At 47.7% G+C, this 13,741-nt stretch overlaps 1 protein-coding gene across 5 annotated transcripts in view; it reads left to right on the top strand.

The window, feature by feature from the left end:
• Window positions 1-13,741, top strand: part of slc14a2 (solute carrier family 14 member 2) — a 192,167-nt gene that overhangs the window by 106,079 nt on the left and 72,347 nt on the right. For all 5 annotated transcript variants that reach the window (XM_072497135.1, XM_072497137.1, XM_072497140.1 and 2 more), the window contains one exon: window positions 13,012-13,201. In XM_072497135.1, coding sequence (XP_072353236.1) covers window positions 13,012-13,201 — 190 coding nt within the window. The remainder of the gene's footprint in view (window positions 1-13,011; window positions 13,202-13,741) is intronic.

The following is a 13,741-nucleotide window of genomic DNA, read 5'->3' as shown; positions in this document are numbered from 1 at the left end:
ATTGCGCTGGCGGTAGTCCTCCTTCGGTCTTGATTCCATTAGTGGGCAATCCGTAGTGCTGGCCTGTTTGAGAATATGTTGCATAGACTGCTGGCTGCTGCAGGCTTGAATACTGGGTTTGTCCAACATGAGCTGTCATTGGCCGCACTGTTGGTGTGGAACAAATGTGTGGACATAGCTGTGGTGAAAATTGGTGTATTCCTCTTGGACTGTAGCTGCTGCTTTATTGCTGACCCAGTGTGATTGTCACGTGATCCATCTCCTGTCGTTGTGGCATCTGCTGTCACCCTGAGCGTGCCACCACTAAGGTTGCGACACTGCCTGTCTGGAGCAAAGTCTGGCTTACGTGAATCAGAGTCAGCGTTTGGTTGCTCCCCATCTGGAGTCTGGTCTGTTTTTTGTTGATGCTCCCCGTCCGGAGTCTTTGAAATTTCTTGAAGCTGCCCATCTGGAGTCGGAACATGCAGGAATGCATTGACTAGTGGAGAAGTTCGAGCAATTGAGGGTGGAAGTAATGTGGTGTCACCGGAGTCACCAGTGGTCTCACCGTGATCGTCGAGTGTCTCTGTACACACTAGCTGAGGTCTGTCACTTTGCACCTTTTGCATGGGAAGTGGGATGCTGTCGTCACTCGTTTCACATACCGTGGGTAGATCCTCAGTAGCTGCTTGCTGTTCACTAGGGTTGGGTAAATTGTCAGAGTTTTCATCTGGTGGTGCAAACAATGTGGGTGGACTGTCATTGTCTTGCCGTTGTCCTTCATTTGGGCTTTTCTTCTTTGGAATTTTAAATCTTCCCCCAGACATTACAGAACCTTGTTCATTTCCCTCAATTTCTCCCATATGTGGGGCAGCAAATGTTAGATCCAATGTTTCTTTCGTCATTGTACCAGTTTCCAAAGAACAGTCCGTTTCAATTTTCTTCTCAGTTACTTCATATGCATCCTTTTCTAATGTACATGCCTTCATAGTCTCTGGCTCTGATTTTGCTGGGACTGGCACAGTCACAGTCTCTCTTTTACTGTTCTCAATTGCCCACATTCTACTCCCCAGACATAAATGCTTAATCTCTGGAGTTAATGTGGTACAATGGATAATCGGGTCGACCTTATCTGCATCTTCATCATCACTGGAAGGCACAATTGGTTCACTTGAAACTGCTGGGGTTTTAAGTGCTTTATCTGGCTACTCGATGTCGGTGTCCTCAGGATTCTTGCTCCAATGTTCTGCTCATTTATCAGTGGAGTGTGCAGAGGTTCAATGCGATTAATATTCCCATCAGGGGTTGAAGAGTCATTACTGACTAACTGCTGGTCTCTGTAGTTGGGACTTTGCGGTTTTGTGTTGAAGGGAGACAGTTGTCCCTGCTGTAGATATGATTCAGGTTGTGTTATTTCCATTAAATGAGGATCAATGTCTTGTCCATTTTTTCGATCCGCACTAAAGCAATGGCAATTTTCAGTCTGCTCCTTGCAAGTTAGACATACAAGCAATTTCTTTAGCAAATCCTCAGCATCCTTCTGTGACTGTGCAGCATTATTAATATCTCTTTGGCTAGAATGATCCTGAAGGTCAGCGCATCATCTTTTTTTCTTCGGGCTTGGAAGAGGCAATTCCTTTGGCTTGTCTTCATTTGGGCTTGAACAGTCATCAGCGCTGTGCCCTTCATTGTAGCATGATAGACCGTCATGGTCATGCTGCTGTGTAGTGGAGCGTGGTAGACTGTTATAGCCTTCTTGCTGTTTACGTGAGCATGGCAGACTTGCATCGTCTGCCGCTAGTTGGTCAGCGGAGGTTGCTAGACCCTCATGGTCTTGTTCCTGCAAGGACTGCGCACGGAGTCATGTGTTTCTGCAATTGTGGAGTCTGTCCACGAGCTTGCTGTGGAGTCTTGTGACACTGGAGTCACGTCTTGTTCATGCAAGGACTGCGGTGTGGAGTCTTGCATGTCTTCTTTCGTAGAGTCGGGAATCCTGAGCGGGGCATGGACCACGCTCTCTGTGGCAGCAGGCCGCTCTCTGTGGGCTTGTAGCACTTTCTGTCTCTTAATTTCAGGCTGCAGCATCATCCTGCACTGATGGGTTGGGACGTCATATCTGCTGGGTTGAAGATCCTCAAATCCGAAAAATGAATCCGCATCTGCGTCGGATTCAATGCGGGGGTCGCCAATGTGCAACACGAAAGGTTCATCCGGGTCGTAGTCGTCTAGGACCACGGAGCTGTCATTGGGCTCGCGAGGTCCAGAGAAAATGTAAAGGTCGGTATCGAAGTATTTGAGGTCGGAATCATCGGTTTGTGCGTAGATAACTGCTTGTTGCAGGGTTCTTCGGAGGTTAACTTCATTTCCTGTTCAATCCGAGGCATTGTGCTGTCATTCCAGGTGAAGGAAGGTTGTTTTACAGCTTTAAAAGATTTTTCCTTTGATTTGGGACGTTTCCCCTTTAAATTGGATTTGGGACATTTCCCCTTGAAATAGGTGCAGTCTGGGGCCTCTGACATCATGACGCGCATGACGTAGCACGTAGGAAGCGATTGTGCATGTGCAGATTGCTGTTCCTTTACCGATGGCCGTTTTCCTGATTGCGCATGCACGGCGTCTCGCGCATGCGCAAACGAACCTTCCGGTTCTGCGCACTTCTCGCGCAACTGCGCTAGTGTAGTCCCTTTAGCAAGATGGCCGCCGACCTCGCCCCAAATCGCTCTCTGGTCCGGGATTTCGGTCTCGAGGTGAGTACTGGCGCTTCTCTTACCTTTCCTTGCCGATTGGAGTGTGTTTTCCTCACAGTATTTGCCGAATTTGTCCAGAACTGCCTGGAAGTCGTACCTGTTTTGCCCCTTGGAGAACTTGAATTTTTAAAAGATTTCTTCTGCTATTGCACCGGCGATGGTGAGGAGAAACTCTATTTTTTCATCATCGGCCAGGTCTTTAAGTTCGGCTGCCACCAGGAAGAGTTCAAATGTTTGCCGGAATAGCTGCCAGTTTTCGCGGAGATCGCCGTAGCACTGGAGCGGCTGCGGTACCGGGAGCTCGTACATCTTGCCTGGGTATTGCTGGTTGTCATTGTACGCTGAGGTATGGCTATCTGGATTTAAGCAGTTCACTCGTGGTACCATGTTTTGTTACGTTTCCTTTGTAACATAAGCGGCTTCCTTGTGTTGCATTTGTCAAGGAAGGTCGAGACGTGTAAATAACTTCAACTCATTTATTTACACTATGTACACTTTTATAACTTGAGTTCGACACTACTGCTAATCCTATTGTAGCTACCTAACTGAATAACCATCTGCTAAGGTTGTTTTACAGCTTTAAAAGATTTTTCCTTTGATTTGGTGGGTGTAATATTGAATCAACCCTGTGCCTCTGCTCACTGACTGTCTCCACTGGCCAAAGGGCTGATCATGTGTGTGGTGTCCTTTATGTATGGGTTGGTGTAATGCCCCCCTGTGGCCGTGTCACCTCCTTGTGTATCGTGAATGTCCATTGGTCGCCTCCTATCTAACTTATCTATTGGTTGAGTGTGTGTGTGTGTTGTTTCTGGTACTCCCTCTAGTGTCTGTCTAGCTTACATGTATTTACAGTGATGCACATCACCACTGGAAGTATTGTAAAATGTGAGGAAGACAGCAATAAACTTTATTGTAATACAGACAGGTTGGTGGAATGGACAGACAAATGGCCGACAATTATAAAGTGATTAATTTTGGTAGGAAGAACAGGGAGAGTCCATATAAAATAATATATGTTTAAAATAATATAAAAATGTATAAGTTTGTTAATGATATGAATGTGGTGGGCCGTATCTCAAACAACGACGAATCAGACTACAAGAAGGAGATAAATCACTTGATTGCATGGTGGACCGAAAACAACCTCTCTCTAAATGTTGGAAAGACCAAGGAACTGATCATCGACTTCAGGAAGTGTAGCACAGCACACATTCCCGTCTGCATCAATGGCTCCGAAGTGGAGATGATAGATAGCTTTAAGTTCCTGGAGGTCACCATCACCAACAGTCTGTCCTGGCTCACTCACGTTGATGCAACAGTCAGGAAAGCCCAACAACTTCTCTACTTCCTACAGAAGCTACAGAAATTTGGTATGAAGACCCGCACATCCAGACATAGGAACAGTTTCTTCCCCACAGTTACAAGATCCGTCAACGACTCCCACTCGGACTGATCTGTTCCCTGTATGAACACTATTCACGACGCCCTATGCTGCTCTTGCTCATGTATTTGCTTAGTTTGGCCCCTTGTTCCGCACTGTAGCCAATCACTGCTTGTCGATGTACCATTTGTCAATGTTCCCTGTTGATTATTCTTTTGTCTACTATGTACACACTGTGTATGGTCCATATGCAGCGGAAAAATACTTTTCACTGTACTTTGGTACATGTGACAATAAATCAAATCAATCAATCAATCAATCAATAAAGGGCACAATTCTAAAGGTGATATAATAAGGGACGTATGTGTGCAAATCATTGAAAGTGGCAGGGCAGGTAGAGAAAGTAGTTCATAAAGAATATGGGATCCTAGGCTTTATAAATAGGCCAAAAGTATAAGAGCAAGAAACTTATGATAAAACTGTATAAAACACATTTCAGCCTCAAATTGTGCCCAGTCTTAACACCACATTTTAGGAAGGATGTGAAGGCATTAGAGAGAAAATAGAAAAGATTCATACGGATCGTTCTGTGGATGAGTAACCTCCAGTTAGATAGATTGGAGAAACTAGGACTGTTGACCTGGAAGAAGAGAAGATTAAAAATAAATTTGGTGGAGGTATTTAAAATGATGGGGTCTGAATAGAATAGATGGAGAGAAGAAGTCCTTGCTGGTGGAAGGATCGAGAACTAGAGGATATCGATCAAAGGTGATTGGTAAAATAAAATTAACAGTGGCATGAGGAACTACTTTTGCAGTGAGTATTTAGGATTTGGAATGCACAGCCCGACGGTGTGGTGGAAGCAGATTCAATTAAGGCCTTCAAAAAAGAATTGGATCGTTATCTGAAAAAATTAATTTCCAGGGCTACAAGGAAAATGTGGGGAAGCGGGAATAGCATAGTTGTTCTTTCAGAGAGCTGGTATCAACATGACAAGAAAAGTTCTCTTGTGCTGTAGCCAATCTGTGATTCCATGATTTTAACATCATTCTTGTCTCTCCTACAGGTCCAGCAGTGGAGGGAGAACTGATGATGGTTCTGGGATCAAATGAGATCTCAGACGAAGATCCCTTATCTGAGGAGATTGAATCATGTCAGTTCAATGCATCCTCCACCTCCACAGATACCTCACATCAGTGGGCGCTGATGCACAATTAGAAAGGGTGGCACCGGCTGCTGCTTAAAGCACAGGTGTGCATGAGCAGGCAACACAGGCAGTTACAGCTGTGGTTACTCCCCCATGAAGGCCCCAGCAATGCCTTCAGCTTCCACCAGATGGCAAGCTTTGGGAGATATCAACAAAATGGCTGTTGCTGGAGCAGCAGCGTGAAATGTGTGGACACCTTTCAGAGTTCCCGGAAACTGATTGCACCCAACTGCAGACAATGGAAGAATCCATCCTGCCATGAACGGTCCCATGTTTCTAGCATGTGAGCACATGGCACCCTCCACTGAGACAGTGGTGACCCTCATAGTGAGCCACATGAAGCACACACTCAGTAGATGCAGAAAGTACACACCGGCCTTTACAGTATAGTCTCATCCATACGCTGTGTTGAGCAATATGTAGGCGTTAGAGCATCAAGATGCATGGACATTGTGCCAGAACGTCAACCACACCAGGAAAGTAGGAAAGGGAAGGCAGGCCTTAAAGGGTTTAGGAGCTACTGCCTGAAATCTATGGGGGCTCTTCTCAAGGCACTCCTTGCATTGCTTCTTCCTAACTGCACCGTGAGTGTACATACACCACAATGACTACAGCAGCTCAAGAAGGCTGCTCACCAACACCTTCTCAAGGACAATTAGGGATGGGCGACAAAAGCTGGCCTTGCCAGTAATGCGCGCACCCTGTAAAAGATTTTTTTTTAAATCCTCAGATGCTTTGAGAGTGACACAAATGTTTCATAAAGTGCTGATGACAGAGGCATCCAGCAGGTGGCCTTGAATGTGCCATGCCCCTCTTGGGCTCAGGGACCCAGAGGCTGTCAACTGTGCCCATCTCAGACTGGAGCATAAAAGGCAGCATGTGTTTCCAAATGAATTGCAGGCACTGGGAGAGCACACGGTACGAGCGGCCGGAGACATTAGTGTCAATTCACCTAGTAGCACCTGGGGTCTCACTATGTGATAGTTATATGCTGAAGTCAAAGTCTTCAATGTGTATTGCCCTGTCCTCTGATACATGGCATCCATCACCTTTTTAATGCAGTGATGGATCACTGAGTCCAGACAATTTCTGGACAGATCCTGAGGTTTAAATGTTGAGTGTTACTGTCACTTTCAATGCCACAGATAAGAGGTGGTCACTATACCCTTTGGCCTCAACTCTTCCTCCAGCCTTCCACACAGATCTGCTGCCACCTACCTGGACAGTCTTTGGAGGCATTGGCATGGCCATTTCAATGAAGCAGAACCTTTGCTCAAAACCATTTCACCTTCAGTGAACATTAGCCTGCATTCTTGCAAGAGCTCCTGTTCCACTGGCTATTGCTTGAGGCCAAACCTGTCTCTCTTCCTCACTGGAGGAGTCAAACTCTAACTACATTCCACCCATTGAAAACTGAAGCCTGGCAATGCCTGATGCGGCCTGCAATAGATAAAGTAAACCCTGGAGACCCTCTTCCAATTGGTGTCCTCCAATAATAGCTTGCACAGTAAAATGTCTCCAACTTTTCAATCCTTCCTTGAATTGAACCTCCGCCTGCCTGTCTGACAATGCAGCTGTATTTAATGGCTGCCACTTCCAGCCGCTGAGCTCTCACCTCCTATTAGCTAGTGAACCATTGATGCTTTGTGGGACCTGAGCACTGCCAGTAACATTTAAAATCACATCAAAATCGCAAACAACTGGCTGCTTAACAGCTCCAATTTGCTGCCCCCTGTCATTATGTGCGATCATAACATTATTGCTTGATCTGGGAAATTTGCATGGTGTAGATTCTATCGATAACATTTTCACAGCCTCGTGGCAATGGGCTTGGAGGAGTGGCTAGGTAAAATGGTGGGGAATGCTTATTAGAGGTTTTGTAAGGGCCACGAAGAATCCAGCACGAGTTTTAAGGATACAAAGTAATAACATTTATTTACTATAACATATATACATAACAGTAGCAGTAACTTCCCTTGCTACATATTCCTTCCTGCTGGTTCCTGAACTGGCCAGCTTTATTTATACTAGGAGTTTACTAGTGGTTTCTCCGTCCCCCTCATTGGGGAAGTTCATACTCCCACAGGATTGTGGGATAGTCATTAGTCCCCAGCCAATGGTAAGTAGGCAGGTTATAACATCCCTCCCCCCCCAAAGTCCAAGGAATCCACCGAAGACACTGGCGAAGGAGGGCGTTGGACTCGTTTGGCCGCAGGCCGGACACCATTTGCACGCGGCGCTGGATCAGGCGGCGTGTAATGAGACGGAGACCGGCGCTTCCGTGATGAACGGCGCAACGGTTGTACATCCACGGCCCGTGGACCCGAGGATTCCCCCTCTGATGCATCCTGTGTCTCCATCTCGGAGTCAGAGTCTGCTGCCTCCGTCACGTCAGCGTCTCTATCTCCATTCGGTCCCGTAACGACCTGCGCAGGCTTCGAGTGAGGCACCAGTGGAAGATTGTGAGGACTACCTTCCCTTGTCTCTGGTCTCTGCGGCTGTAGAAATGAGCTCCGGGGGCGGGGAATCTTTTGAGGGGATAGTCTTCTGGACCGAACGTGGTCTACATGTTTTCGCTGGAGACGACCCTGGGCTTGCAATTGGTAAGATATAGGGCCCGTTTGGCGAAAGATTACACCAGGAACCCATTGGGCACCACCAGCAAAATTCAGAACGAACACTGGGTCACCGGGTGCAAACTGCCGAATCGGCCGATGCCGAGAAAATCCCTGTCCCTGCCGTTCTTGTGTGCGGCGTACTTTTGCGCCAATGTCCGGGAAAACCATACTTAGGCGGGTGCGAAGTCTCCGGCCCATTAGGAGTTCTGCGGGAGCTACCCCAGTTACTGCATAGGGGGTGGTCCTGTACGTAAACAAAAAGCGAGCCAGTTTTGTGTCCACTGATCCGGAAGACTGCTTCTTTAGGCCTCTTTTGAATGTCTGCACTACGCGCTCTGCCAACCCATTTGAAGCCGGGTGGTAAGGGGCAGTGCGGATATGGCGGATGCCGTTCATCTTCGTGAACCTCGCAAACTCCTCACTCGTGACTGGAGTGCCGTTATCCGTGACCAGCACTTTGGGGAGGCCATGCGTACTAAACGATAAACGCATCTTTTCAATTGTTGCGCAGGACGTTGTCCCCTGCATCTTATGCACCTCTAGCCATTTGGACTGGGCGTCAATTAGTAGAAGGAACATGGATCCTTGAAAAGAGCCTGCAAAATCTGCATGCAAGCGTGCCCAAGGCCGCCCTGGCCATTCCCAGTGATGTAGGGGCGCGGCCGGCGGAAGCTTCTGATGCTTCTGGCAAATGGAGCAGTTTTGGGCCACCTTCTCAATGTCGGTGTCGAGGACTGGCCACCAGACATAACTCCGGGCCAACATTTTCATTTTGGTCACGCCTGGATGCCCATTGTGCAAGTCTCTTAGTATCAGCTCCTGGCCTTTTTCCGGGACAATCACACGCGTCCCCCACAAGAGGATACCGTCTTCCACGCTGAATTCTGACAGCTTGGAGGAAAATGCCCGCAACTCGCCTGGGAGCTGTCTATGCTGCCCACCATACAGGACTATGTGCCGAACCTTTGACAGGACTGGCTCCGTCTGGGTCCACTCACGGATCTGTGATGCCGTGACAGGCAAGGTGTCCATAAAGTTTAGGGTTGCAACCACCTCACCCGTCATGGGGGTCGACATGGGGCCGGTCGATAAAGGCAATTGGCTCAGTGCATCGGCATTTGCTATCTGCGTTCCTGGTTTGTGCTCCAGAGAATACTCGTATGCAGCAAGCAACAAAGCCCAGCGCTGGATTCGTGCGGAAGCAATGGGCGGTATTGGCTTATCCTCTCTGAAAAGTCCCAGAGGCTTATGATCAGTCACGATAGTGAAATGGCGGCCGTACATGTACTGGTGGAAGCATTTCACCGCAAAAACCACTGCCAGGCCCTCCTTCTCGATCTGCGCGTACTTTTTCTCCGCTGCACTCAATGTGCGGGAGGCGAAAGCTATCGGTCGCTCGGCCCCGTTCTCCATCTTGTGGGACAGGACGGCCCCAATACCATACGGGGATGCATCACATGTGACGAGCAAAGGCTTTCCAGGGTCATAGTGGGTTAGTAACCCAGACGACGACAATTGTTGCTTTACCCGCCGGAAAGCGGTTTCTTGCGGCTGACCCCAAACCCAGGTGTGATTTTTCTTTAGCAGAAGGTGCAAAGGGGCCAGCGTAGTTGCCAGATTGGGGAGGAACTTCCCGTAATAGTTTACGAGACCGAGAAAAGAACGAAGATGCAAAGTGTCAGTCGGGGCGGGGGCATGTTGAATTGCACGCACCTTCTCTGCGACGGGGTGCAGACCTTGGCGGTCCACCCGATAACCTAGGTAGACTACTTCCTTTGCCTGAAATACGCACTTTGTGCGACGTAAACGGACTCCAGCCTCCGAAAGGCGTCTATGGACAGCCTCCAGATGTTCCAAATGTTCCTGCTCCGACGTCCCTGTAATCAAAACGTCATCTAGGTAGACCATAACACGTTGAAAAATTGCGCAGGCAGAGGATATTCCAAAGGGCAACCGTGTATATTCATACAGGCCCCGATGTGTATTAATCGTTACATATGGTCGGGAGGCAGGGTCCAGCTCCAACTGCAGGTAGGCGTGACTCATATCTAATTTTGTGAACGAGAGTCTACCTGCAAGTTTCACGTAGAGATCCTCTATGCGAGGCATTGGATATCGGTCGAGTCGGGAAACCGTATTCCCTGTAAGTTTATAGTCGCCACACAAGCGAACTGTGGCATCTGGCTTCATTACAGGTACAATTGGTGCTGCCCAGTCAGCAAAACGGACGGGCCTGATAATACCCAAACTCTCCAAACGAGTGAGCTCCCCTTCTACCTTCTCGAGCAAGGCGTAAGGCACTGGGCGCGCCCGGAAATAGCGCGGCGTGGCTCCTGGTTCAACTTGGATACGGGCTACGGCCCCTTTTATTTTCCCCAAACCAGGCTGGAATACATCTGGGTATCATCCTAGCACCTCAGTCAACCCTTCAGAAACTGTTTGGAGGATGTGCTGGCATTGCAGCCGCAAATGGCGCAACCAATCCCGACCCAACAGGCTGGGCCCATGGCCGCGCACCTTGATAAGTGGGAAACGCCTCATCTGGCGTCCATAGACAACAAGGGACATTGTAGTTCCTGAAATGTCCAGTGGTTCCCCCGTGTAGGTGGCCAACCTGGCCTGTGAGTCGGTTAATGTAAGGGTCTGTGTACCCTGCTTGATGCGGTCGAATGTCCTCTGGGCGACCACGGAGACCGCTGCGCCAGTATCCAACTTCATCTCAAGCGGGTGGCCATTGACCCGTACGGTCACCTTAATGGGGGCCACACGGGGAGCTGCCACACATTGCAGCTGCAGGCAGTCGTCCTCCGTCGCCACGTCCTCAGGAGTAGTCACCGCAGGTTCATCCACATGGAAGGTACGGCCTCTGGGCTGGTCCCAGTTACGGCCCCTGGGCTGGTCCCAGTTTCGGTCGGAACGACGGCGCCTCTGGCGCCCCCAGGACCGCCGGCCGCGGCGGGGTCGGCGCCTACAAGTCTTACACGGACAAGGCTCCTCATCCATTGGCTCTGGAGAAGGCTCCCTTCGGGGAGGAATTCCGACGGCCACTGGCGTCGGTCCGGACGTTGCCTCGCCCAAGGTACCGCAGGAGTGCGGGGGGACGTTTTCGGACAGAAGGGGTTGCGCCCCAAGGCATGCACTTCCATTCCCTGTAGCTCCTGTACTCCTCGCTCTGCGCTCTCTCGGGACAATACTATTTGAATGGCCTGTTGAAAAGTCAATGTTGGCTCCGCTAGCAACTTTCTCTGGGTGGCCGCATTGTTAATACCGCAAACCAAACGGTCGCGTAACATTTCTGACAAGGTCTCACCATAGTCACAGTACTCCGCAATCCTGCGTAGCCTGGATAGAAAATCGGCAAGGGATTCTCCGGAGGTCCTCTCAGCGGTATTAAACCGGTAACGCTGGACTATTGTGGACGGGGTTGGGTTAAAATGTTGCCCCACTATATTCACAAGTTCATCAAACGTTTTGGTGTCCGGCGCAGCTGGGTATGTAAGGCTCCTAATCACCCCAAACGTATGCGGGCCGCAGGCAGTGAGCAATATGACCACCTGGCGCTCGTTTTCGGTGATATTGTTTGCCCGGAAATAGTAACGCATCCGTTGTGTGTACTGGTTCCAGCTTTCCAGCGCAGCATTTAAAACATCCAAACGTCCGTACAGAGGCATGGTATAATAGAAAACAACTTCCAACCTGTATCCAACAAAAATCTAGGGAGGTGGCTTCAGCAGTGTAGACAGCTATTCACTTTAACCTTCGTCGCCAGTTTTGTAAGGGCCACGAAGAATCCAGCACGAGTTTTAAGGATACAAAGTAATAACATTTATTTACTATAACATATATACATAACAGTAGCAGTAACTTCCCTTGCTACATACTCCTTCCTGCTGGTTCCTGAACTGGCCAGCTTTATTTATACTAGGAGTTTACTAGTGGTTTCTCCGCCCCCCTCATTGGGGAAGCTCATACTCCCACAGGATTGTGGGATAGTCATTAGTTCCCAGACAATGGTAAGTAGGCAGGTTATAACAAGAGGAACGCCATTGTCTTCCTGCCACAGGCTGAAATGGTGTCCAACTTCCCAATTGTACGGCCCGCCTCACCCCATTTCATCCCCTCATCTTCTGGACCATAAAATTCCAATCCATAAAAGGATTGGCCTATCATTCAGACCTTCATGCCTGTTTCAGTTCCCTAAAAGTGCTACCAATTTGTCCCAATCCCCTGTTCTTTCTTAGTTAGCCCTGCTTTACTTTTCATCCCATTCCCTTCTGAATGTTACTATTGAGTCTGATCCCACACTTTCAGGCCATGCGTCCCAGATCACAACAACTTGCTGAATCAAGAAATTCTCTTCTTCTCCCACCTGGCTTTTTTGCTGATTATTTTAAATCTATGTCTGCTGTTTATCAACCCTCCTGCCACTGGAAAAAACTTTTCTCTATCTGATCTATCAAATGTTGAATACCTTTATTCAATCTTCCCTCAGGCCTCTTTGTTTTAAGAAGAACAATTCCAGATACTATTGGAAAGATTTTTCTTGAGCAATCATAAAGTAAAACATGTGGAATGGAGTCTATAATGGTGCAGATTGTATTTTGTCTTTGAGACCAGCCACGCAAACTTGGCAATGTACAAAACCCCAACATGAAGCAACTTTTAATCTCTGACTAGTTGGGTGTTGCATTTACTATAATGTTTCAACTTTCTGGACTTAATACAAAAGATTATGCTATGCACAGTTCCAATTTAGCAACATATTTACACATTGCTCATAAATTGTTTTAAATTTTCTTGTTATTATGAAACAGTGGATCATCAGATTTTCCATAAACAATGTTATTGTGATCCACTTGTTAGAAATAAATCAAATGGATGCTTATTAATGTGCTAAATGTTTGCTCTCGGTTATCAAGTTACTGACTGATCTAATTTTGTGGTTTGAATTATACTTGATAACTGCTTGGCACCAAGAAATCTGCAACTAATTTATGGCCTTTGGATTCTTTTACAAGGGAAGCAGGCACAAATCATATTCTTTAACAGTTACATACTTTTCTTCTGACAACATTGCAGATCAGAATATCGTCCTTCAGTTTATTGACTGGAACTTACGTGGAATTGCCCAAGTGATGTTTGTCAACAATCCGTTGAGCGGCGTTGTTATTTTGGCCGGGCTGATTTTACAGAATCCATGGTGGGCATTGAATGGCGTCGTGGGAACAGTGTTCTCAAACCTGGCAGCACTCGTGTTCAGTCAGAACAGGTAAATGTTCTTGACGCACTTCTGCTTTTCAAAGATTTCTCAGACATGAATAAATAAAAGTGGAATTCTGAACATCTTTATCTGTCCCAGTAGCTACTACATTTCAAAAATTAATCCAAGTTCCTGAGTAGCACGGTAGAGAAGGTCACTGTTTTAAAGATTTGCTTAACAGAAGATGTTGTCATATTGGATGATGTGTGGTAATGCGTGGGTCCCATTGAAGGATCCACTAAGCAACAACTAGCATTTCAGTACCAGAAGTGAGACAGAGTAAACGGCCACAATAGTTACTGAGTGGTTGGAAAGGAGTGTGGGGCGTACACGTGCCATTTAGAAATCCAGAAGAATGGGTTTTACTCAGTTTTACTGAAGGTAATTGCTAGATTGCATTAACTTTTTTGTCTCCCTTTCCCGACTGCAGCTAGCCAGATTGAAAGGCTGGCTGGCTGTTGGGCGGGTGAATCTTCAGGACCCGGCTGAAACTGGCGAACAGAGAGAAAGAAGCAATCAGAGGCCAGAGTTTGAAACGATTGGAGACAA

This window comes from Scyliorhinus torazame, chromosome 3, assembly GCF_047496885.1.
Source record: "Scyliorhinus torazame isolate Kashiwa2021f chromosome 3, sScyTor2.1, whole genome shotgun sequence".
NCBI classification, from domain to species: Eukaryota; Metazoa; Chordata; class Chondrichthyes; order Carcharhiniformes; family Scyliorhinidae; genus Scyliorhinus; species Scyliorhinus torazame.
Note: the sequence above shows the minus strand (reverse complement) of the source record. Positions and strands in the feature narration are given on the sequence as shown.